Source organism: Nyctereutes procyonoides, unplaced genomic scaffold (assembly GCF_905146905.1).
Source record: "Nyctereutes procyonoides isolate TBG_1078 unplaced genomic scaffold, NYPRO_anot_genome, whole genome shotgun sequence".
In the NCBI taxonomy this organism is placed as follows: Eukaryota; Metazoa; Chordata; class Mammalia; order Carnivora; family Canidae; genus Nyctereutes; species Nyctereutes procyonoides.
Window position 1 is genome coordinate 25,407,545 of NW_026575043.1, and position 26,418 is coordinate 25,433,962.

Sequence of the window (26,418 nt, forward strand, 5' to 3'; positions counted from 1 at the left end):
GTAGATTCCTTGCTGAGCACAGAGCCTGACCTGGGGCCAGATCCCGGGACCCGAGGTCATGACCTGAGCTGAAACCAAGAGGTGGACGCCTAACTGATTGCGCCTGGGTGCTCCCCCCACCTTTTTTTTTTTTTTAAGGTTGATTTACTTATTTATTTTAGAGAGAGTTGCTGATACCATTTTGAAAACCAAGGTAATATGTTGGATCCATGGGTACAGCTTAGAATAAAAGATGGACTATTTTTTCACACTCAGAATAGCATTTTTTATGACTAGCGTTGAATATCATTTGGTTGCATATTGAATGAATCAGTGTATATCATCCATCAGATTTAGATGGTAACATTTGTGCTGATTGCATTTATTATGACTGAATCCATTAATTTCATGATGCCAACCAAGTAAATATCTCTCTTGCATTAATGGAGAAATACTGCCAGCCGCCACTGTTTTTCATAGTTCCCTTATCAGACGACAGAAATCTCTAGAGGCATCGATCCCAGAAAACCCGTGGGGGCGCGTTGTTCACACAACAGTTTGTTATCCATTCTGTGACTCTGTTTCTGCCCTTGGAAATGATGGTTCACCACGGGCTTCTAACTTAGTGTCACCAGACGTTAGACACTCTCCCAAACCACTTTCCAGGATTTAGTAGTTTACTGAAGATTCTTCAACGCGTATTTCCTCCTGCTTTCTTATAGGTATTTCTACCAATAGAGGTATAAAAATGGCCAGTTGCTAATTCCCTTCATCTTGAGCCTCCTCTTCAAAAGTAGACTCAATTTTAATTATATTTAATTAATTAAATTATGTTAAAATCATATTATAATTTTATATTTAAATAGGACACAAATACTATGTGTTTTAGGAGTTTATTAAAATTTAATGACCAATGATCATTTAAAACGAGAATGGTTTCGTATACACGTTTTTAAAAAAGATTTATTTATTTGAGAGAATGAGAGCGTTGGGGGGAGGGACAAGAGAGAGGGGGACAAGCAGACTCCCTGCTGAGTGGAGCCTGATGGGGGGCTAGATCCCAGGACCCTGAGATGATGGCCTGTGCCGAAATGAAGAACTGGCTGCTTAACTGACTGACACGCCCAGGCGCCCCTCATAAATACATTTTTTAGTGCAAATGATCCTGTGATACTTAAGGAAAGTATTCTGAACTCCATTTTTTTCGTATGGAAAGATGCTCAGACAGGTTCCTGACTTGACTTGTAAGTAGCAGAGCAAACAACTCAAATTTAAGAATTCTCGTTCTGAATCCAGAGTGCTTTCTGGCCTGGCACTAGACATCCCAAACTGCAAAATGGGCCAAATCCTATTAATACTTTGCTTATAACATTAGAATAACATTGTCAACACGTTACATCACCATCAGTGTAACACGGTATGTTTCTTTTCTACATTACAAAATTATTTTCAAATATTTTTGTATTAAATATTTTTATCTGTACCAAAAACTAGATTATGTAGGCGTGAGATAGAAGAATAAAGTGAACACATGCACACCTGTTGTCAGGCTGAAGAAATGGAGCATATTCCCCAGGACCCTTTGTTCCCTGCACATCTGTATCATCTTTTTTCCCTTATGGACACTTATATCTGCATTTTTTGGGTTCTAAATAATCCATTGTTTAATATTACCTGTTTCTAAATAACATAAACGGGATTATATGGTATGTATTTTTCTGTGACTTGTTTTTCCTACTCAGAATTGTTTTTGAGATTTATCCACGTTGCTGCCTGTAGTTTATGCTAACTTGTAAAACAAATTAAAGATTATATCCTTTTTTTCTTCCTCTCAGCTTATATAACATTGGACTTACTTATTTTTTGGATATTTACAAGAACTCTGTGGTTCTTTCTTCGTGAGATGATTTTTAATGACTGGTTCAATTTCTTTAATGGTTAAAGAACCATTGTAGTTTTCTCTTTCTTCTTATTACTTGTGGTCATCTGTATTTTTCTTGTACTTTGTCCATTTTGCCTAAGTTTCTTAATTTATTGGCATAAAATTGTTTTATTATAGTTTCATATTATTTCAACTCCAGCTGCATCTAAGATTATGATCCCTTTCTAGAGTTAATATTTTCAGTCTTTTTTCTTGATCAGAGTCTTTTCAAAAACCAAATTTTGGCTTTACTAATCTCTGTTTATGTCCTCGTTTTCTGCCACAGTAATATGAGCATTTAGCTTAATTGTTTTATTTATGTATCTCATTGATTCCAAACCTTTCAACCTTTTTAAGGCTATGAATGTCCCTCTATCTCTTTAGCTCTATGTCTTTCTTTGGCTGCTTTTTAGATCTTTTTAATTTTCTTTGTAATATTTCATAGTTGCTCTATGATGTGTCTCTTGGTGTATTTTGTGGGCCTTTTCCCCCTGACTCCAATTGATACCTTTAATTACCTGAGTTCTGAAAAATTCGCAGCTATAACCCCTTTCAATATTTATTCTTCTCTATTCACTCTTTTCTCTCCTTTAAGACCTCCAGTGGGATATATGTTAGACCTTTTCACTCTGTTCTCCACGTCTCTTACATTTTTTGTTCACGTTTCCACCCTCCAAATCTTTAATTCTTTCTAACGATTCAGAATAATTCATTCAGCTCCCTCTTCTCATTGACTTTTTCATTTGTATCTAATCTTGGTGAAATTTGCTGTGTATTGACATTATACTTCAGTTGTGTTTCATTTCCAGAAGCTCTTTGATTTTTGTTACTATGTAAAGGAAAATGATTAACCTACTCTGCTGGTATGATCTCAAACATCAGTGTAAGAGGTAATGGCAGGAAAGTTATTTCCCATGCCCCTTAGACCGTTCTGTGTAAGTGGCCAAATCAAATAATATTGTAGAGCCAAGTAAAGGACTATCCCTGTTAAGAAGATGGGAGCAGTTACGAGAAGCCACAATAATGAGATGTGAGACAGTTAATCTCACTAAAAAAAATTGACAGAAAAAGAAGAGTTTGGGGAATTTGATAAAGATTAGTGGTAAGTCACCAGGCTAGAACCACAGCGGAAGGTGAGGGAAGCGAGGAATGATGGCAATGATGGCTCTCGTTAAGTCCTAGAGACGTTATGCGTCCTTCTGTTTCAGGGTGACAGTATATCCCGTTTCATCCTGTTTTAGTTTTATTTTTCTTTTATTATTTTTTAAAGATTTTATTTATTCATGAGAGACACAGAGAGAGAGGCAGAGACACAGGCAGAGGGAGAAGCAGGCTCCATGCAGGGAGCCCGACGTGGGACTCGACCCCCGGGCTCCAGGATCAGGCCCTGGGCTGGAGGCAGGCGCTAAACCGCTGAGCCCCCCGGGCTGCCCTTAGTTTTGTTTTAATAGTGCCACCGCTACTAGGGATTAAGAGTTCATTTTTAGAAATTATTTACTTGGCATTTATTTGTCCACATTTGACAAGTTTTGTTTCAATAACACAGAGTAACATCAATTTGCCACTAGTCTGGCCGTCCATTTGTAAAAAATGTTCAGAAGCATCCTAATTTTACGAACCTAGTTACCCATACTTCCTTGGATAGATGTTCTCATTGTAGTTTGATGATTTTATTTCGGTGGAGATCACTCAATTCAGTGTACTCTTTCTGTCGTCTTTGAAATGAGATTAACGTTTTTAAAATTATTTTTTCTTTCTCTGAAGCGTACTATTTAAGAAGCACTTTTAACAAGAAAGTTTTTTAAATAGCAAATTAGAGAATCTAAACTGGGAACATTAAAATCAATGATTATTTTTTAACTATTTCGAATGAGTTGAAGACGACTGTATAGAAATTGAGGAAGTGAGACATCTGCCGAAGGCGCCGGCTTCTCCGCACCGGGCCGGCGTGCACGCTTGCTCCTCTGCAGGTCAGCTGTGCGCCTGGGAGTGTCTTTCCACGTGCGTGTTTCTGCCTAAGCAGGTGCCGTGGTACATTGTCACAGGCCTTGTTTGTCCCTCCGTCTGAAATGCCATCTCCTAATGCATTCTGTGCTTCTGTAAGTGTTATTACCAGCTCCTTGAAGTACTTTATTTTTTTTTTTAAGATTTTATTTATTTATGCATGAGAGACAGAGAGAGAGAGTCAGAGACACAGGCAGAGGAGAAGCAGGCTCCATGCAGGGAGCCCGACGTGGGACTCGATCCCGGGACCGCAGGCTCACACCCTGGGCCGAAGGCAGACACTCAACCACTGAGCCACCCGGGCGTCCCTACTTGAAGCACTTTAAGAGGTGCTCCTCAGTTCTCATATGTAGGAAGGTGTGAATACATCTACTTCTGATTGCATGATTACTGAATTAGCACCTTTTTCTCCCTTAAGACAGCCTTTCCCTGGGCCATCAGAAGCGCCCCATGAGCACCCTGTCTACCTTAACGTAAGCCATGTTCTCTGAATGTTTTATCAATATTTTCTTGCCTTTCTTCCGTGTTAGACTGTGGTTTTCTTGAAGGATGTTTTTCATTTAACTTGATTCATCACTATTGGATAATGCTTTAGTGACGAACAGACCTTTTCCTTGCATAGTAGGATAAAGTAAACAAAGCTAACATCTGAGTTCACCAGCCAGTGTGAATTGGGCTTTAGTAAGAATTGGGCAATTGTTGAAAAAAAAATGATAGTGATCATACAGTAATAATAATGATAATAGCTGAGTTTTTGGTGTACTTTAAATGTGCTACAAAAGCTTCACAAATTATCTTTTTGAATTCTTGCAACAGAATTTATGAGGTGCTGTTGACTTTAATTCTGCCTTGAGACATCAGCACTGCTGCCCCCTCTTCCATTTATTTTCCAACCATTTTTTTAATTACAATACGAATTATTTACAATAAAACACACAAGTTTAAGTGTACAAGCAGGCGGCTTTAATGCGCACGTACACCCCGTACCCCACCTAGGTCGAGATCTATTTTCCTCCAGCTCCACTCCAGTCACTGGGCTCCCTGTCCCCAGCGTCCTGATTCCCGGCCGCGTACATCAGTTTTGCCCGTTCTTTGACTTCATGTAAGATGGAACCATGCAGTCAGTAATCTTTTGTGTCTAGCTGCTTTTGCTCCGACTTAATGATTTTTGAGATTCATCTAAATTGTTGTTTCTGTAAGTAACTTATTTGCTTTTATTGCTGGGTTTGGATGACTCAGTTTTGTTTGATGATTGTCATTATAAGAGACGTTGGGTTGCTTCCAGCTTAAGGCTTTTATGAATAGACCTGCTGTGAACACTGCTGGGAAGGTCTTTTGTGGACATCTGTACTCGCTCATCTTGGGATCGCCGGACGTGGAATAAGTTGATGAGGAATCCCGAATAGTTTCCCAGAGGGGATGTCTCATTTTGCGGCAGTGTAGGAGGATTCCAGTTGCTCCCCGTTGTCCTTACGAACGCTCAGTTTCTCTGGTAAATAATGATGTTAAGCCCTTTTTCCTATACCCTTAGATACTTATATTCAGATATATTCTTTCTGGAAGTGCCTTTTCCAGTTTGTTTGCATATGTTTTAATTAGATTCTTTACCTTTCTATCAGTGACTTTCAGATACGTATTTTTCCTCCCAGACTATGGCTTGCTGTTTTGTTTTTACAGTGCTGTTTTTGGAGGATGGATTTCTTGTTTTGATGAGATTCAATTTATCATTTTTAAAAATGTTTAATGCTTTTTATATCCTGTCAGAATTTTTACCTGGTCTAGTGTCCTGAATATTTTTTTCCCAGAGGCTTTTCCCACCTAAAACTTTAGCTGTTACACTCAGGTCTATGATCTTATTAAGTATTGTGTTAATATTGTGTTATTATACATATATTATTACAGCTTTTGAGTATGTCTTGAAAAGACAGTTTTACTTATTTCCTGGTATTTTTCTTACTATATTTCATGGACTAATATCTCTAGTACAATCCTGAATTAAGTGCTGGGAGGAGACATTTATCAAATTCTTTTTTTTTTTTTGGTCATCTGTGGAAAGAATTTCACTTTTTTATAATAGATTCTTTTTATTTACTTGTAGATTCAATTTGCCAGTAGTTTCTTAGGATTGTTATGTTTTTGGTTCATGAGGGCTGCTGTTGGTTTGTAATATTCTTTTATTGCAATATCCTCATCAGGTTTTGCTTGTCTCATTAAACAAAGTAGGAAATGCTCTCAGGCTCTATCCTATGAAAAAGTGTGTGTGTGAAATTTCTTTCTTAAATGCCTGTGTGGACGCATTTTAGGTAATGAACTCAGTTTAATACATAGAGGACTGTGTGTGCCATTTTGAGAAAGTTCTGTTTTTCAGTTTTTCAATTTCCTCTATGTTGTCATACTTTTTATTTCACATGTTCAGAGTCGGTCTAATCATCTGTTTAGGTTTATGTTCCTAAATATTAGAGAAAGAGGGGGGGACCCCTGGGTGGCGCAGCGGTTTGGCGCCTACCTTTGGCCCAGGGCGCGATCCTGGAGACCCGGGATCGAATCCCACGTCGGGCTCCCGGTGCATGGAGCCTGCTTCTCCCTCTCCCTGTGTCTCTGCCTCTCTCTCTCTCTCTGTGACTATCATAAATAAATAAAAATTAAAAAATAAAAAAAAATAAAGAGGGGGATGAAAGAGGGTAGAAGGGAACTTGGAGTTCATTACCTGCCACTGTTATCCTCAGTTGTTCATCCTTCTCAGTCTGCTACTTTGAGGATACAGTGCTTTTGCAGTAAATGAGTGATACATATTCTTTGAATCTTTGCATAGCCAAAGGTATGTTTCTTGGACTCTGTTAAGTAAACGATATCTTGGCTCAATATAGGATTCTTTGACTGAATTCCTTTTATTCCTGTAGATATTATTCTAGTGACTTTAAGTTCCAGTGTTCTATCCGAGAAATCTGATGTCAGGCTGATTGTTCTTTGTACATACATAATTCCTTTTTTTTTTTTTTTTTGAACTGGAAGCTAAGAATTTTCTTTTTCTTTCTTATCTAGACATTAGGCCCTTTAACAGTTTTTGCAGTGTCTCATAAGTCTAGCCGAGAACCCAATAAGCCGATTCAAATTGCAAAGTCAGGCTTTAGAGCCGGACATTTTATTCTGTTGCTTGTTTAATTATTATCTCTTCTGTGATAGTTCATATTATTCTACTTGAATTTGTTTCCTCTCATATAAGAGTCCTTGGATTTATCTTCTAAGTCTCTTCCTTCCTAATTTCCACTGCTTCACATCTTTTTTAAGATTTTATTTATTTATTCATGAGAGACACAGAGAGTGGCAGAGACACAGGCAGAGGGATAGGCAGGCTCCCTACAGGGAGCCCAATGCGGGACTCGATCCCAGGACCACGGGGTCACGACCTGAGCCCAAGGCAGAGGCTCAACCCCTGAGCTGCCCAGGCGTCCCCCTCTTTACATTTTTACTCTGTGCTTTGAAGTACTTATTGCACTTAGTTTCAGTCTCAGTAGTGACCATTGGTTCCCCCAGTCACTCAGTTGTTAGCTTCGAAAATCATTTGTGTTCTCTCCACGAAGTCTTCGTTTGTATTGTATGTACATTAATCTCCTTAAAGGTTTTCCTTATCACTCTGAGTCCAAGTTGTTGCTTGTCTTTTCTACAGCTGAACTTCAGTGTGGGACACACATTTCTGTTTATATATGCCAGGCTATATGGTATAGAAGCAGACAGGTCCCCCCTCGTCCACTACAGAGGCCCCTGAGCCCACAGACTCTTTATTCCCAAATTTAGGACTCTACCCATCTCCTCGGCAACTTCTTGGCCTCTTGAGTGCCAGTGAGACCAGGCGTAGACGTGGATGACCGAGGCTACCTTCCTCACCCCGTTCTACTTCCATTACCAGCAGGAACTCACAGCTCATGTGGGCTGAACTTTCTGGGTATCGTCCATTCTTGAGGTTTAAACCTTGTTAAATAAGCTGTGTTAAGAGAGGGGTCTTTGTTACTGAAAATAAATAAAATCATGATTTTTTTTTTTGTAGGAAAGTTGATAAGTACTTTTAAAATATACTGACATATTTATATTATTTTACTTTTTCCCTCATGCTCAACTAGAAAACTCAGTTATTCTTTATTATGTGTTTATAGGTTAGCATGGCCTCGTTGAAAGAATTAGACCAAAGACTCTTTGAAAATTACATCGAGTTGAAAGCAGATCCTATCGTTGGCTCCCTAGAACCTGGAATTTATGCAGGCTATTTTGATTGGAAAGACTGCCTACCTCCAACAGGTAAATGGTTTCAAGTTACTGCAGTTCTCTGAAAGTAGCCCAGGGCATCTAGGTCAATAAATATGGATTTTATCAATTAGTATATTCTTAAAATGCTTTTTTTTCTATCCATTTTTTTTCCCACTAGTCTGATTTTAACTTTCTCCTGGCTTAAACCGATTTTTGATAGTTTGGAATGTAATGCACTTTTTATTATTCATACTTAAGGCTTGAAACTATTCTTAAATTCCAGAAAATAATTAATTATACCTTGTAATATCCGATCATTTTGGTAATGCACATTTGCTTCCCAGGATGTGTCTTTATTGCATGGATGGAATAGACTGTGAGTGACAGTTTAATACAATGACTTTGTGACTATCATCAAAAGTTTACTTAAAAAACCTGGTCATTTCTGTATAAGACCTAATTATTAATGCTGACAAGGTGAAGGATAGAAGAAAAATGTGTAGGAGTATGATTATCATAGTAATTTAGCAGAGAAAATTGAACCATGGAAGGATGACTGACACAGTTCTCGTATTATCTCGTGACATCAAATGAGAGTCACTTATCACTTCATCATATGTATTTTAAAAATTACTGTTGCTTGCTGAATCAAATAAACTTTTTGATGGACCAGATAGTTATTCCTTTGTATGGGATAGTGTGGGATACACAGAGCCAAGCTGCCTGATGACATTTTTATCTAGCAGTAGTCTTATACGGGGATGGTCATGTTCGTGTCACACATAGATTCTTTTCAGGTGTATATGTGTAGGCGTGTCCGTGAATTGTCCACGTGCTTGAGTTAATCTTCGTTCTTTTACCTAATTGCTTTAAATACCTTTTATTATTAATAAGGCTTTTATTAGGTGGTGATAAGATTGTTTAATCTTTAAACACCTTTGGATTTTTACTGTGTGGTGTTCACTTTAGGTGGTGACAATATAGTGATGCCGTAGGTCAGGACTAAAAACCAATTTAGGGTGATCCCTGGGTGGCTCAGCAGTTCAGCGCTGCCTTCGGCCCAGGGCGTGAGCCCGGGGTCCCGGGATCGAGTCCCACATCGGGCTCCCTGTGTGGAGCCTGCGTCTCCCTCTGCCTGTGTCTCTGCCTCTCTCTCTCTCTGCATCTCTCATGGATACATAAATAAAATCTTTAAAAAAATAAAAAATAAAAAAATAAAAATAAAAACCAATTTAAATCAAGGATATTTTACGTGAACCACAGGTATTTTATTTTCTGAAATCACAGCCATTATAGTCATCTGGGGCTTTTTACCTACAGCTGGCCACAATTAATCTTTTTTTTTTCTTAAATTCTGTTACTTTTGTGTAAACATACTTTACTGTGTCCAAACTGGGTTACAGTTCATATCCCAAATATATCTTTTTAAAGTTTAAATCAGATCCTATTAGTATCTTAAAATCCTTGCAATATCTTCCCATTTTACATACAGTAAAATGTGCCAAGCAGTGCAGGGCAGGCCCTGGCCTGGTGTCCTCCGCTTTGCCCACACCCACAAATGCACCCCATGGCCTCTCTCCAGCTACACGTTAGCACAGTTGCCCAGACTTTCCAAATCCTTCCACGTTAACCGCTTCAAGCCTGGTTTTTTTGTTTGTTTGTTTGTTTTTGTTTTGTTTTTTTTGTTTTTTTCCCTTTGCTTAGGTGGTAACTCTCCGTTACCTTCATAGGACTGACTCCTTTTGTCATGCGGGTCTTAAACTCAAATATCACCTTAGCAGCCACCAACCTGAAGAAGTGACATGGCCAGTGAACAGTTGACATGGTGTTTTATATTTAATCTGTGAAAATTACTCACATTTTATTTGTAAAATAATTATTTACAGTCTCAGTTCAGTTTGTTGCTGGTCTTTTCTGCAGCAGAATTTCACTGCGTGACAGAGATTCCTGTTTACAGGTGCGAGGCTCTACCTGGTTCCAGCATTGGCCTTTATCCTGGCTCAGTTTATTAACACTAAATCCATGAGGTCCTACTTAGTGGGTTACTTATCACTTTAAGTAAATTTGATCAACAATCCCTTTTTCAAAACTCTTGGGCCCCGATGACTTTTGGAATTTCAATATCTGTGGACTTTTAGAAAGGTACAGTGCATGCGCCACATACTATGTCATGTTCCCAGCAAGGATTTCTGCAAGGAAACATGAATACTTAGACTAGGAGTGATGATTAGTACCCTTATTCAGATCAGGTGAGCAAATGCCATCGGAAGAGTCCACAAATTTGCACATTCACAAACAGAAAGTTTTGCCTCTTGAATTCTCTATCTTCAGTACCTAAACTACTGCTGGTCCATGATGGCTGTTTAGCAAGTGTTTGCTCAGTGGCTGCATGAGTGACCCCTGCAGCTGACCCCTGCCAGCGTCCTGGCTGCCCTGGCCAGCCAGGGCATGCTTCGGGCCCTTCAGGACCTGTCTCCGAAAGGAGTGCTGCTTCTGGGAGGTCTTCCTCCCATCAACCCTGGCAGGATTCTTTGTTTTCTGAATCCCTGTACCTCTCTCACAATTCTTTACTACATATACATTATATGTGTATATATTTTCTTACCTCTTTTTTATTGCCCCACTTTGGAAGGATTTTTAAACAAAGATGTGAGGAGATTCTTTACACATCCACAGACTTCAAAATATTCAAATATTTTTATAGAACACTGACTGAAAGTTTCAGAATCCCAAGGGATAGATATCAGAAAATCTCTTTATTTTCTACTCAAGGTGATAACGCACACCACCCAGGTGTTGTCCCTCTTGTTCTTAGCCCACTGCTGGTGAACTGAAGTCACTGCCTTGTCCTTTCTCCCGTTTTTTGTTTTTTGTTTTTTGTTTTTTTTTCCCGAAGAACTAGACATAAAGAGCCGAGCTCATGGACCAGCCTGATTCCTGCTTCTCCCTTGGCTGGCCTGCCTCCATCTCCTGCCTAAGGCAGCGGAGGGGATGGCATACGGTGACCGCTTTTCCTTTCTCATTTGAAGCACCTCCCCTTGTGTTTAAGTACAAAAACTATTTCATGGAAAAAGAAAAGTCTTAGTTTTGCTCTGCCAAACTTTCGTGGTAGTTTAGCAATCCCAGATATTCAGAAATAAAGGAGTTGTTCTGCGTCAGGCCACGCATGTGCAAACACCTACACACGCGTGCGCACACACACACATGCATACACATCCTAGGTTTTAAGCGTCTCACGGACAGATGGTTTCAGTTATTTGTGTCCTCATAACATCTGATTCAGTGCCTTGCATGTAATTATCACTTACTACTTGTGGTTCTGATCGTCTAGATTTCAGCCATCTTAAGAAAACCATATTAAATATAATCTCTCGAGAGTCTGGTGGGGGTGGTGGTGGTGGTAAGGCTAGGACAGCAGGCACTAAACCAACAGGGTGGTCGACCTGACTGTAAATCACAGCCCCTCCGGTAACTCTTCTCTCTGCAACCCAGCTTAGGAAAAGTTGTTGCTGTTCCCTCAAAGGTTCGATGCTGGTGCTCTCCGTGTTCTTGTGTCACCTGATGCCTCATCCCCTAAAGCCTGCCCTCACCGTCCCCCCCACCCATTCAGACTGTTTTCACTGAATCCACCTCCAGTGCTACGCAGTTGACCCTTGAACAACACCGGGGGGGGGGGGGATCCGTGCAGTTCTGCTTATGTGTGGATTTTGTTAATACAGCACAGCGCCGTACATATATTTACGTTTCCTCATTTCCCTAATAACATTTTCTTTTCCCTAGTGTACTTTATCGTAAGAATATAGTACATAATACGTAGAACATACCAAACATGTGTCAATTGACTGTTTATGTTATTGGTAAGGCTTCTGGTCAACAGCAGGCTATTAGTAATTGACTTTTGGGGGAGTCAGAGTTCTATGTGGATCTTCCATTGTGCAGGGGTTTGCGCCCCAATCCCCTCGTTGTTGAAAGGTCAGCTGTAGTTGGGAATCTGTGATGCGCTCGCTCCTTTTCCTGTTCCGTGTTTCTGTAGTAGTCCCATCGTTGAACCGTCTTCCTGAGGCTTTCTTTGGCGTCCCTGATCCCACTACTAGTTGTAGCCTTAGTTTCCTCTGTGGACGGGCCTCTCTTCCCCTGCGTAGCCTTGCGCTGCTGATTTCCCCAGGACTTCCTTTGTTCTTGCCAGACTATCCCCAGACTATCGCTGAGCAATTTCATCTGCTAATCTTTGGTGCCTCCAGCAGCCTAACCTCTCTACTCTGAGTTCAAGGTCTTTCTATGGACCTTCCTAGTAGACCTCTCCGTCGGAACATTCCGGACACCTCTTCAGCTTAGCCGTCCGAGCAAGCTCATCACCTTGGCTTTCCCATCATCTCCGGGTCAGCTCTCTCTGCTACTGGACCTCCTGACCCTGGGAAGGTGAAGACATGAGCCAAGGCCCCCCTCCCCGTCTTGTTCTAGCAAACGGTTAGTTACAAGTCCTCTCATTCCCGTTCCTGAGTTCTGCCCCTCATCATGTGTTAGAGTTTTCCTGTCAGGATACCTGAGGGTTCTCCTCTGCTGGGTCCCAGCACCTCATCTTGCCCGATTCACGGTCACCTCTGCCCTTTTGAAAAGCTTGTCTTTCTAAAATATAAATGGAATCAGTTACTCCTCTGCTTAGAGCCCTTCCGGAAGACCCGTCCTCCATCAGGCCGAAGCCCAAGCTCCCTGGGCGCTGCTAATGCTTCTGCTTGGCTTGTGGCGACTGCTAGGGCCCCGCGCTCCTTCCCGCCCCGCCCGGGTGCCCTCCTCCAGGCAGCCGGTGGTCAGGGCCCCTGCTCCCGCTCTGTCCCCAGGCCCCGCCTCCTGGGGAAGCTTCCCTTCATCCCTCCAGGTGGGTTGGTGTCCCCCAGCCTCCTGTTCCCACAGCACTCCTGGGCCGAGGGGCGGTCACCACCTGCTTGCTGCTCCTCTGCCCTGGGACCGTCCACGCCGTGGCTGATCGATCGCTTCCTTCCGACGCGCAGGTGTAGCACGGGCCCAGCCGGCCAGGAGAGGCTCCCGACGTTGGGCAGGTGAGCAGGGGAGCGAGCACGCGGCCAGCGGGCGCAGTCCTCTAGGTGGGCGGGCCGCTCCTCGAGTGTTGGCTGCCGAGCTTGCTCTCTGGTTCTGCAGTGATTTTTCTCAGTTTTCTTTTCGGTGGGAGGGTTCATCATATAATCCAGTTTCCACTGTTTCTCTTGTTCACTTTTTCAAGGTGGTACACAGTTAATATATGAATATCATAAATCCAATATTTATTGAATCGAATTAAAATGAGCCTTTTGGCATTCACCTTGTCTTCCGTGAACCCTCATGTGCCAGCTTTATGCCCTCCCTAGATTCTGAGCAACTGTATTTGAGTTAAAATGTGAGTGTAAAGCGTATCCAACATGTCAGCCGTTGTGTGGCATTGCCTGGTTTAAATGAATTTAGCTAAATTTAAGGTTTTCTCCAACGATTAGCTTGCGGTGAACAGAATTGTCGGCTCTGACATTGTCCTACCTTACTGGGCTTACGTTCAAGATTATGAGATGGTGTGTGATGTCTCCCGAGGAGAGCAGACCTCGGCGCAGCCACTCCAGGGTCCCTGGCCCGAGACTTGGTCACTGAGCATCGGTCGTCACAACCAGTTGCTCGTGTCCACCTCCACCGAAACCTTGGTTGTTACAGTGGAAACCTCATTCACTCGCGGCGACGCGGAGGCGGCCAGTCTTTCCACCTCCTCCCAGCGCCCGCCTCGGAGCTTCCCCTGACCAGCCTGCGCCTTCGGCAGGCCCAAGGCCAGCGCAGCGACCGCAGCTCGTTGTCGTCGGCTCACCTCTCTAAAGGGGTCTTGCAAAGGGCCATGCAGGAGGCCTGTCGCTCCCTGAGACGGTGGTTGCCGGCCTGTGTCACACCACGCTGGGTCCTGGAACGTGGCCGCAGGGAGTCGCAAGGGAACGAGGACTATGTGGGTGGCAGTGCCACCCGTTAGGGCTTTGGGTTTCCACTTCACTGAATTGGATGATTCAATGATTCAGAGTTCCCAGGTCTTCCCTTTGTAATATTTATTTAAGATGCTCAAAGTCTCTTCTCTATCATCTTCATATTTTCTCAGCCATGAAATTGAACTAGTACAAGCCATCAGAGTTTGTGGACTCTGGGTAACTTTTTTTTAATAGAAAATTAGTATTCTGCCGGCCGTGTGACATTAAGCGATAAGGCTTTTTACCTCATTTTTTTAAAAAAGATAAACATCCTTTCATGAACAGAGGGCACATGGCACTGCAGTGTCAGCAATTTATTTACTTTTCTCAGATTTCAAAAACGCTTAGAAATTGTCAGTGTTCGTTTCACTTTTATGAACTGTTTTTAGTTCTGTTCTCTGTGTAGTTTTGGCTTCATGATCACTAACTGAACCTGCCTTGCATAGTCATTTAGTGATTTTTAGTTTGTTTAAAGTTGACTTAAGTTGAGACCTCATGTAAAGTGAACAACCAAAATAGTTTGACTATTAATCTTCCAAAACAATTTCAATTAACAACCCTAATATTACCTTTAGGGTTTTCATCTTGAATAACTGAATTTTGCAAATCATATAGGTAACTGATTACTTATTACTGTAGTTAGCAATAAATTAAGTTTCCGATACTGTATGTAGTAATTTTAAAAAAATCCAGTTGATTAATTTCATGATTCAAGAGGAGGTATCCGTTAGAGCTATAGCTCTGCTTTTTTTAACCTGACAGTTGGATATTTAAATTGCTGTCACCTCTTTATTTGTGTATATGTCAAGAAAGATGATTCTGGTTAGTTGTGAGTCACCTGAGTGTTTAATTGTTCTATTATCCATAGTTATTAAGAGCTCTGAGTATTGGCATTTGATAAATTTTAGCTAAATTAGGAATATTATTCTCCATTTACAAAAATACACATGGAACTTCACATCTTCAAAATAAATTAAGAAAAATAATTTTTCTTTTTAGATTTTTATTTAAATTTGATTTTAATGATTTTCCTTATCTAAAAGGCATAAAAACATATATTCCTTATAGATATTTAACAAATAAACTTAACCATTTTACATACATAAAGTAGTTAATTGATTTTTAATTATTAATTTTTTATTGAGGTACAGTTGTCATGAAATAATATATTAGTTCATGTATAAACATACTTATTCAGCGATTCTATACATTATGAAATGCTTACATAGTAAATTTAGTTACTTTTTGCCACCGTACAAAATTATTAAAATATTATTGACTATATTCCCCGTCCTGTACTTTTCATCCCTGTGACATATTTACTTTATGACTGGAAGTTTGTATTTCTTAATCTCCTTTATTTCATCCATCCCCCAACCCACCTCCCCTTTGATAACCACCAGTTTGTTCTGTGTTTATGAGTTTATTTCTGGTTTTGTTTGTTCTGTTTCTTAGATTCCACATATAAATGAAATCATATGATATTTTTTTTTCCTATCTGACCTATTTCACTTAGCATAATACCTTCTAGGTTCATCCATGTTATTGCAAATGGCAAAATCTTGTTCTTGTCACGTCTGAGTAATATTTCATTGTATATATGTACCATGTCTTCTTTATCCATTTACCCCTATTGGTGGATACTTGGGATGCTCCTGTGTCTTGGCTGTTGTAAATAATGCTGCAGTAAACATACGGGTGCATTTATCTTTCATGGTTTTTTTTCATGTTCAGTGTTTTTGTTTTCTTCTGGTGAATACCCAGAAATGGGATTACCGGGTCATATGGTACTTCTGTGTTTAATTTTTTGAGGGACCTTCGTATGGTTTTTTTGTAGTAGCTGCACCAATTTACACTCCTGCTGAGAGCGCACAAATGTTTCCTTTCTCCACATCCTTACCAGCGCGTGTTGTTTCTTGTCTTTTTGAACTAGCCATTCGGACAGGTATGAGGAAATATCTCATTGCAGGTTTGATGTGCATTTCCCTGATGATGAGTGATGTTGAGCTTCTTTTCACGTGTGTCTTGGCCATCTCCATGGCTCTTTTGGAGAAATGTCTATTGAAATCCTCTGCCCTTTTAATTGGATTATTTGTGGGGTGTCTTTTGGTGTTGAGTTGTATGAGTTCTTTATATATTTTGGATATGACCCTTTAATGAATGTCATCATTTGCGAGTATCTTCTCACATTCAGTAAGTTAGTTGCCTTTTCATTTTATTGATGGTTTCCTTTGTTATACAGAAACTTTTGGTTTGATGTAGTCTCAATTGTTTATTTTTGCCTTTGTTACCTTTCCCAGAAGGAGACAGATGAAGAAAAATTCCACTAAGGCTGATGTCCAAGAGATGACTGCCTATGTTTTCTTTAGGAGTTTTATGGTTTCAGCTCTCACATTGAAGTCTTTAACCCATTTTTTTTTTTAGATTTATTTATTTGAGAGAGAGGGGAAAAGAGAGAGAGGGCATGCACAGGTGGAGGGGATGGGGCAGAAGGAGGGGGAGAGAATCTGAAGGAGACTCCCTGCTGGTAGTAGTTTCTTACAAACCTTTGTATTTCTGTGTGTAAATTAACTTTTCATCTCTTATTTCTGATTTCATTTATCGGAGCCCTCTTTTTTTCCTGATGAGTGTGATAAAGGGTTATCCATTTTGTTTATCTTTTTAAAGAACCTGCTTTTAGTTGCATTGATCTTTTCTATTGTTCCTTTAGTCTTCATTTCGTATTTTCTATTCAGATCTTTATTATCTCTCTCCTTCTACTAAAATTAGGCTTCATCTGTTCTTTTTTTTTATAATTCCTGTAGTTGTAACGTTAGATTTTTTTATTTGAAGTTTTTCTTGTTTCTTGATTGCTATAAACTTCCTTCTTAGAACCACTTTTGCTGTGTCCCAAAGATTTTGAACCATTATCTTTGCATTTATCTTCAGATTTTTTTTTAATTTCCTCTTTGATTTATTCACTGATCCATGCTACTGAAAGTAACATATTGTTTGGCTTCTCTGTGTTTGTGATTTTACCAGTTTTTTTAAAATTGATTTTTAGTTTTATTAGCGTTGTGGTCAGAAAAGATGCTTACTATGATTTCAATCTTAAAATTATTGAGAACCTGTTTTATGGCCTAAACACGTGATCTATGCTGGAGAATGTCCATGTGCACTTGAAGAGAATGTGTATTCTACTGTTTTTGGATGAAATGTTCTGTATATATCTAAGTCTGTCTGGTCTAATGTGTTGTTCAGAGCTGTCTCCTTATTGATTTTTTTCTGTCTGGTTGATCTATCATTGATGTAAATGGGGCGTTAAAGTCTCCTACTATTATTGTGTTACTGTTAATACTTACTTTATACATTTAAGTGCTCCTATGTTGGGTACATAGATGTTTACAATTGTTATATCCTCTTGTAGGATTAATAGCTATATCATTATATAATACCCTTCTTTATCTCCTATTCTCCTTTTTGCCCAAAGTCTTTTTTGTCTGGTATAAGTATTGCTACATCGGCTTTTTTTTTTTTTTTGCTACCATTTGCATGAAATATCTTTTTCTATCGCTTTGCTTCCAGTCTATGTGTTTTTAGGTCTGAACTGAGAGTCTTGAAGATTGCATATAGATAGATAGTTCTTATATATTTTTTTATCCATTCATTCACTCTGTCTTTTGATATGAGCATTTAGAATGGTTATGTTTATTTATATATTTTTAAAAATTTCATTAAAAATTTTTAAATCTAGTATAATTAATACACAAAGATATATTAGTTTCGGGTGTATGGTATAGTGATTTCACAATTCTATACATTACTCAGGGCTCATCAAGATAAGTGTCCTCTTCATCCCCTTGCTGTATTTCGACCATCCTTGACCAGTCACCTCTCTGGTAACCATCAGTTTATTAACTGTTGTTAAGAGTATGTTTTTCATTTGTCTCTTTTTTTCTTCATTCATTCGTTTTGTTTCATAAATTCCATGTATGAGTTAGATCCTGTAGTATTTGTCTTTGTCTGACTTACTGCACTTAACTATTACATACTCTAGCTCCATCCATATTGTTGCAAATGGCAAGATTTCATTATTTTTTATGCTGAGTAGTATTCCATTGTGTGTCTGTGTGTGTATACACCACAACTTCTTTATCCCTTCATCTGTTGATGGACACAGGTTGCTTCCATAATTTGGCTATTGTAGATAATGCTGTTATAAACTTAGGGGTGCATATATCTTTTCAAACTAGTGTTTTTGTATTCTTTGGGCAAATACCCAGTAGTGGGATTACTGGATCATGTGGTAATTCCTTTTTCAGTTTTTTGAGGAACCTCTATACTATCTTCCCCAGTGGCAGCACCAGTTTGCATTCCCACCAACAGTACACAAGGGGTCCTTTTTCTCCACATCCTCACCAACACTTATTGTTTCTTATGTTTTTGATAATAGCCATTCTGATTTGCATTTTGCTGATGATTTAGTGATGTTGAGCATGTGTCAGTTGGCCATTTGTAGGTTTTCTTAGGAGAACAGTGTGTTCATGTCTTCTGCCCATTTCTTGCTGGGTTGTTTTTTGTTGTTGTTGGAGTTTTTTTGGGGGGAGGGGGATGTTGACTTTGGTAAGTTCTTTATAGATTTGGATAATAACCCTTTATGAGAAATGTCTGAATTCATTTCTCAGTTCTACTAGTTTTTTGGTGGAGTCTTTAGGGTTTTCTGTATATAGTATCACATCATCTGCAGTGAAAGTCATACTTCATTCTAACCAATTTGGATGCCTGTTATTTCCTCTTGATTTCAGATGGCTGCGGTTAGGACTTCTAGAACTATGTTGAATAAAAGAGGTGAGAGTAGATATCCTTGTCCTGTTCTTGGCCTTAAAGGAAAAGCTCTCATTTTTTCAACATTGGGTATGATGTTAATTCTGTGTGATATATGGTCTTTATTATATTGAAGCATATTCACTCTAAACCTACTCTGTTGAGGGTTTTTATCAGGAAGGGATATTCTTTGTCAAACGCTTTTTTCTGTATCTACTGAAATGATACGACTTTTATACTTTCTCTTGTTGATGTGATATATCACACTGATTGATTTGAGAACATTGAACCCCTTTGTATCCCAATAACAAATCCCACTTGATCACAGTGAATGATTGTTTTTTAATGTACTATTGTATTCAGTTTGCTAGCATTTTTGAGGATTTTTGCATATATGTTCATCAGAGATACTGGCCTGTAGTTCTCCTTTCTGCAGCATCTTTATCTGGTTTTAGTATCAGGGTAGTGCTGGCCTCATAAAATGAAATTGGAAGCTTTCCTTCCTCTTCTATTTTTTGGAATAACTTGAGAAGATTAAGTATTAACTATTCTTGAAAGGTTTTGTAGAATTCACCTGTGAATCCATCTGATCTTGGATCTTTGTTTGTGGAGAGTTTTTTGATTACTGACTCAATTTCTTTGCTGTTAATTGGTCTTCTCAAATTTTGTTTCTTCCTGGTTCTGTTTTGGGAGGTTATACCATTTCTAGGAATTTATCCATTTCTTCTAGACTGCCCAATTTGATGGCAAATAATTTTGCATAGTATTCTCTTATAATCCTTTGCATTTGTCTTGTTGATTTTTATTTCTCCTCTTTGATTTTTGATATTGTTTATTTGAGTCCTCTCTCTCTCACTCTCTCTCTCTTTTGAATGAGTCTGGCTAAAGGATTATCACTTTCCTTGATCCTTTCAAAGAACCAGCTCCTGGTTTCATTGATCTGTTCTATTGTGTTTTTACTTTCTATTTCCTATGTATCTGCTCTAATCTTAATTATTTCCTTCTTTCTGCTGGTTTGGGGTTTTGCTTGTTCTTTTTTTAGCTTCCTTAGGCATAAGGTTAGCTGTTTGAGATTTTTCTTGCTTCTTGAGGTGGGCTTTGCTATAAACTTCCCTCTTAGAACAGCTTTTACAGCATCCCAAAGATTTTAGAGTGGTATGTTTTCATTTTCTTTTGTCTCCGTAATTTTTTTAATTTCCCTTTTGAATTCTTGGTTGACCTATTCACTGTTTAGTAGCATGTTATTTAACCTCCATGTATTTGTGTTCTATTGTGGTTGATTTCTAGTTTCATGGCATTGTCAGAAAAGATGCATTGGTATGACTTCAGTCATTGCAAATCTGTTGAGACTTGTTTTGTGGCCTAATACATAATCTCTGCTGGAGAATGTTCCATGAGCACTTGAAAAGAATTTATGTTCTCTCTTAGATCCATCTGGTCCAATGTGTCTTTCAAAGCCACTGTTTCCTTGTTGATTTTTTTCTGTCTGGTCCTTGAGAAAAGGGATCTGTAACCAGATTGGGAAAACTCCCAAGGCCTCCTAGTTTGGAGGGGTGGGGGAGGTCCACAGGAGAATATCTGGTGTGCTGTTACCAAGATAGGTAGAGAGTGTTGTCATCGTGTTGCTTCTACAGGAGTCTGTGTATCTAGGCTGGGGCATGGGGAGGGAAATGGTATTGCCAGCTCTTTCATAGTTAGGGAAGTCTCCCAAAGATCCCTGCTCATCCAGCACAGGCTCTGAGATCATTAAATAAATCTCCTTCCTATAAATCCCAGGCATTTTTTAAACTGCTGCTTCTGTGCTGTATCTCATCAGTGCTGTTTGTTGTGCTGTCTCTTTAAGGGTGGAGATTCAGTTCCCTTTTGCCCTCCTATCTCTCCTAGTGCTGAGCCAGCTGGTCTTTAAGATTTGAGGTTGATGGTAAAAGCTCCAGAAGCCAGGTGCCTCTGGCTTTGAAAGCCAAGTTTTATGGGGATTTGTCTTCCCAGAGCATGCCCCCTATGCCTGGGGAGCCCAGCACGAGATCCACTCTTCTCCACTCTCCATGCCTCATAGCCTCCCTCTCTCCTGTGGACACTCCCACAGATTCATTTGCCTCCTGACCCCATTTCTGCCCTTGCTACCCTTTTAAATGTAGCCTTTCCTCTACATTTACTGTGGAGAATCTGTTATGCCAGTCTTTGAGTCATTTTCTTGCTTACTTACATGGCTGTGTGTGTTACCTAGTTTATCTGTGGAACAAAGTAAGCCCAAGATCCTCCTACTCCACCATCTTCTCTGAAAGTCCTCTAGACTTTGCTGGAGCTGGGATAGAGCAATTCGGAGTGCTTCAGGCAAGAGACGCCCTGGTGGGATGGCTGGAGCAAAAGTAGATGAGGGCTGGCAAGTCCCATGGCACCCTGCACTGTGGCTACCCTCCCAGGACTGCTGGAGCTGGGATAGGCCGAGGCCAGGGTATTCTCTGTAGGGGACAGCAGGACAGCTGGAGATTCCATGGGCAAGGGCCTCCCTGGTGAGACAGCTGGGGCAGGGATGGGCATAGGTGTAGAGGCTGCCTTGGGAGGATGGTCAGAGGTGGTGTGGCCTAAGAGCCCCGGTCTTGTTGGGGTGGCAGGTCAGCTGGAGCATCTGAACCCTGTTCTCACCTGTGATATCAAGGTAGAGGGAGAGCATAAATGTTTCTCACCAGCACCTCCAACCCTGGAGAGAGTTTAGTAGTGGTTTCCATTGTTTTTTGGACTCTCTAAGGTTAGAAATGGGTTTCTTTAACTTAATACTCTAGTTTCCTGTAAAACCACTGTTCTTTTCTTGTGTCCCAGGTTGGACAAATGTGTACTTGGGAGCCTTTAGTGCTGTCCCTCCCCACTACACTTTGCAGTGTTGGGGGTGGGTTTCCTGTAGTTCCCATGTTTTGTTTTGTTTTGTTTTGTTTTAAGATTTTACTTATTTATTCATGAGAGACAGACAGAGAGAGAGAGAAAGGCAGAGGGAAAAGCAGGCTTCATGCAGGAAGCCTAACGTGGAACTCAACCCCTGGACTCCAGGATCACGGCCTGGGCCAAAGGCAGATGCTAAACCGCTGAGCCACCCTGGCATCCCCATAGTTCCCATGTTTTTATCTCTCTTGCCATACCTGGTTCCTCTAGCCTTTTTTGTGCAAAAGCTTTTCAATCAGCCCTCAGTTATTCTTCAGGAGGAATTACTCTATATGTGGGCGTAGATTCAGCATGTCCATAGGAGGAAGTGAGTTCTGGGTCTTCCTTTGCCACGCCATCTTGGAGCCAAAGGCAGATGCTCAGCTTTTCTTAAGTCTGTGGTTAGTCCATAAGAGCCACTGCGTACTTCTGTTATTTTTTGCATTTTATCACTTTAAATAATTCAAAGCTGAGGCCAGTTTAGCATTTCTAAAGAACAAGATGTTAGAAGAATAGAGATAGGGGCTCCTGGGTGACTCAGTTTCATGTGTCGTGAGATGGAGCCCCACATCAGGCCTCATATTCAGCTGGGAGTCTGCTTGAGGATTCTGTATCTCTCCCTGTCCCCCTTCACTCTCTCTCTCTCTCGGACACACACACACACACACACACACACACACACACAAAATGGATAAGTAAATCTTTGAGGAAAAAAAAAGGATGGAGATAAAATATCTTTGATTTCCAAAAAATGGAGAGCTACAGGCCTTAAAGCTTGATTTTTTTTCTCTTTCAGAAAATGGATCATTAACATGTTTAAAGGCCTTTGTAAAATAATAAGGTGTGTGTGTTATATATGTATGATTTATGCTGTGCACCCATATACATGTTACTCTGTGGATATATAGCATTTATTGAGTATACACTATGTGCCAGGTAGAGGGCTTTACATGGATTATCTGATTTAATCCTTATAACAGCACCTCAAGCAGCAGCAGATATTTTTATTTTATCTTATTTTATAGGTGCCATTGGTCACAGAAGAGTGTAAGTAAATTGCCTTAGGTCACATGGTTAGGAAATGGTGGAACTGGGATCTAGAGTTCACATCCAGGCAGCCCCTACCTAAAAGCACTATATCATGATGTTAGAGAACTAAAAATTGCCATTAAAAGTCTATTAAGAAAGAGAAGAATAGCACAAATCATGAAATTCACTAAAGAATTTTCCATAAAATGGCCAATAAACATGAAAAGATACTAAAACACATCAGTATTCAATACAAATTAAAGTAGCATTGTCATTTTTCATAAAATGCTCTAGAATGGCAAATGTGTAAAGCTTGATACTGCCAGCTTTGGCAAAAGTACTGAGACATGAACTATCCCATCATAGTTCAATACCAATATAGTATACTAGCACATTTCTAGATATTGCTACATCTATACCAATATAGTATACTAGGATTTATTAAATACTGTGCATCCTTTATAATGGAAGAGGTAGCTACACCCTCTTTTAAGGTAGACGAAATGGAGACACACAGATATTGTTCATATATTTGGTAGAAAAATACATTCATTATTCTATCACTTTTATTATAAAAAGACATATCATTTATAGTAGTATGTTCAATTGTCATGTGCAGGTATATCTTGACAAGGGATAGGAAATAGAATTTCAGAAAACTGTAGTTTTCTACTCTAAAATTCGGTGTTTGGGTATTTTCAAGGAACATCCATTTTTATCTTAAAAAGAATTTTACATCTTTAAAAATGAAGAAAAACTCTCCATGGAGTCAACATATTCAAAAAAGAAACATTTAATGCTAACTTATTTTCTTCATAGGCACATATGATTTGATAGTCAAAGAAATGACATAGAGGACAAATTAGAATTTTAGCAAGTTATTTGACACTTTTTCCTGGTATGCTGTTGGGATCATCACTGCTGGAGTAAGTACAGCCAGAGTGTCTTAGTGTCAGACAAGAGGGAAATCTCTAGTTATTGCAAGAGGATTTTTAAAAATCAATGTTTAACATTTTATTAGCCATTTGAAAATGGAAGAATAAAAACTCTTATCCAGGTATATGAATAAAAACCCAGTAAGTTAGCTTATGTAATATCAGTGTCTTACATTTACATTATACACTGCTTTACTGTAAGCCTGTGATGGAAGTATTCTAACATTAATGACAACAGTTAGCATGCATTGTTAGTACTAGCACATAGTCAAAAATAATTAATTTCAGAGGAATTCTGGTTTCCAGAAATGACAAATCAACTCCTATCACGCTAACTCTTCCAAAGTTAAACATTTTAAACTCTGCATAGAATGTAAGAAATAACTATTTGAAACACTGGAAAGTCATAGAAAGCAACTAGAAACTGTAAGGGACACTCGACCTCTGAAGGAGGGGAACCTGTACTGGCCAAGATCTGCCTCTATCTGGCTTTCCCCTGAAAGCTTTCCAGTGTGTAGCATTTGGTGATTATTACTCCAGCAGAAAGCCAAAGACCTGGGCTACAGGGCACATAGCCCAAAGAAAGTAACAGTAGGTGGTAACTGGCATCTGGAGATAATTAATATGTGGGTAATTATAAAAGGCAAACTTTGTTTTATTTAGTTTTCAATTTTTTAAAGACAATCAACTGCTTGATGCAAGAAAAATCCATATAATTTATTAAGTTCATAGTCCAAAACCTTTTTTTTGTACAAAACTCCAAGTCCAGATTCTTTACTAGTAATTATCTAAAGCATTAAGGAAGAAGTAATACTAATTTTATACAAGCTTTATCGGTAGACATAGAAGTAGACATGTCTAATTTTATTTTGTGAAGCCAACATAACCCCAGACCAAAAATCTAACAAGGGCATCCCAGGAAAAGAATATTACAGACCAGTCTCTTGCATGACCATTGAAGAAGAAAATTTAACAAATTCTTTAGCAAATCAAATAAAACAATGTTATTATTATCTGTACAATGGGCTACTAATATATTATGACCAAGTAAGGTTCATCTCGGGCATGCATGGTTATAGAAACATTTGAAAATCGCTGTTATGGGCAGCAGAAAAACAGTGTGATCATCTCAATAGGTGCAGAGAAAGCACTTAACAAAACTCTGAGCCAACTAGACATAGAAGGAAACTTCTTAAGCCTGATAAAAAGATGGACAAAATCCTACAGCTAATGTCATATGATGAAATATGGAATGCTTTCCCTTAAGATGAGGAAGGAGACTAGGATGTCCACTCTCACCCCTCTATTCAGCACTACCCTGGAGGTCCTAGGTATCGTAACAAAGCAAGAAAACAAAACAAGTGAAAGTGTTTTCATTCCTAGGCTTTACCAATATGTATGTAGAAAATTCTGAGGAATCCAGAAAAGTACTATTTTAAGTAAATTTATTAAGATCTCAGGTTACAGACTCAATGTACAAAAATTAATTTTACTTAAAATTCAGTAATATATAGCAAAAAATGGGAAATGAACTGCTTAAAGTTTCAGTTGCAATAGCATCAAAACATATACACAATTAGTAATAAATTGAACCAAAGACATTTAAGACCTCTTCACTGAAAATTGGAAATCACTATTAAATGAAATTAGAGAAAACAAATGGACTTGGACGATGTGGTCATCACAGCTTTATTCATAACAGCCAAAAACTGGGAACAGCCTGACCATCCATTCAAGGGAAGGTTATATGAAATTGGAGTATATTCATACTAAGCAGCAGTATCCATACAGTGGGGGTCTACTCATCCTTGCTATGTTGTTACCCATCCCTGTGAATGGATTTCAAGAACATGTTGAAGCAAAATGAGCCAAACACAGAAGGGTACATAGTATGAGATTCCATTTAAGTGAAACTGAAGTACGGGCGGTAACTAAACTATGGTGACGGAACCAGAGTGACGGTGGCCTGATAAGGAATGTAGGTGGTAGGACCGGCTGAGAGGTACCTTGGAAATGCTCCGCATCATGATTGTGCTGGAGGATGCAAGTTACACACTTTTATCAAATCCCATCAAATTGTACACTTACCCTCTGTGCGTTCAGTACATGTAGATTTGACCTAAACATTATTTTTTTTACCGAAAAAAATTCAGTGACTAGAAAAAACTTTAAAGCCATACAATAGAAATTGAACTCCTAGAAAAGAACACGCAAAATAAGGTATGATTAGAAATGTAAGAACTAAAAAAGTCACACATGTAAATTACATAAGTACAGTTGAGGGGATCACTCAATTTTACCAAAGGAAGAAAGAGATAATAGCTTAATAAGAGCTAATGCATGAATTCTAAAGATTTTAGATATTTACAGTTGTATTGTAGGTGCTCTGTGCTGTGGCTGCCTCTAAATAATAGCCAGAGAAATGATCATTTCAATTATAAAAGTGTAATTCCGAGAGATAGGAGGGGCAGATTCCCGTGCACTGGAGTCATTTAAGACAGAGAAAGGACTAGGGACGGATCTAATAGCTCTCTTCGTTTTCTTTTATTTAAGTTCAATTAATTAACATATAGTGAATTATTGGCTTTAGAGGTGGAGG

The 26,418-nt window shown here is 39.3% G+C and overlaps 1 protein-coding gene across 6 annotated transcripts in view; it reads left to right on the forward strand.

Annotated features, from left to right (window-relative positions):
* EXOC2 (exocyst complex component 2) overlaps positions 1 to 26,418 on the forward strand; it is a 225,791-nt gene that overhangs the window by 154,382 nt on the left and 44,991 nt on the right. For all 6 annotated transcript variants that reach the window (XM_055322773.1, XM_055322774.1, XM_055322775.1 and 3 more), the window contains one exon: positions 8,056 to 8,197. In XM_055322773.1, the coding sequence (XP_055178748.1) occupies positions 8,056 to 8,197 (142 nt within the window). The remainder of the gene's footprint in view (positions 1 to 8,055; positions 8,198 to 26,418) is intronic.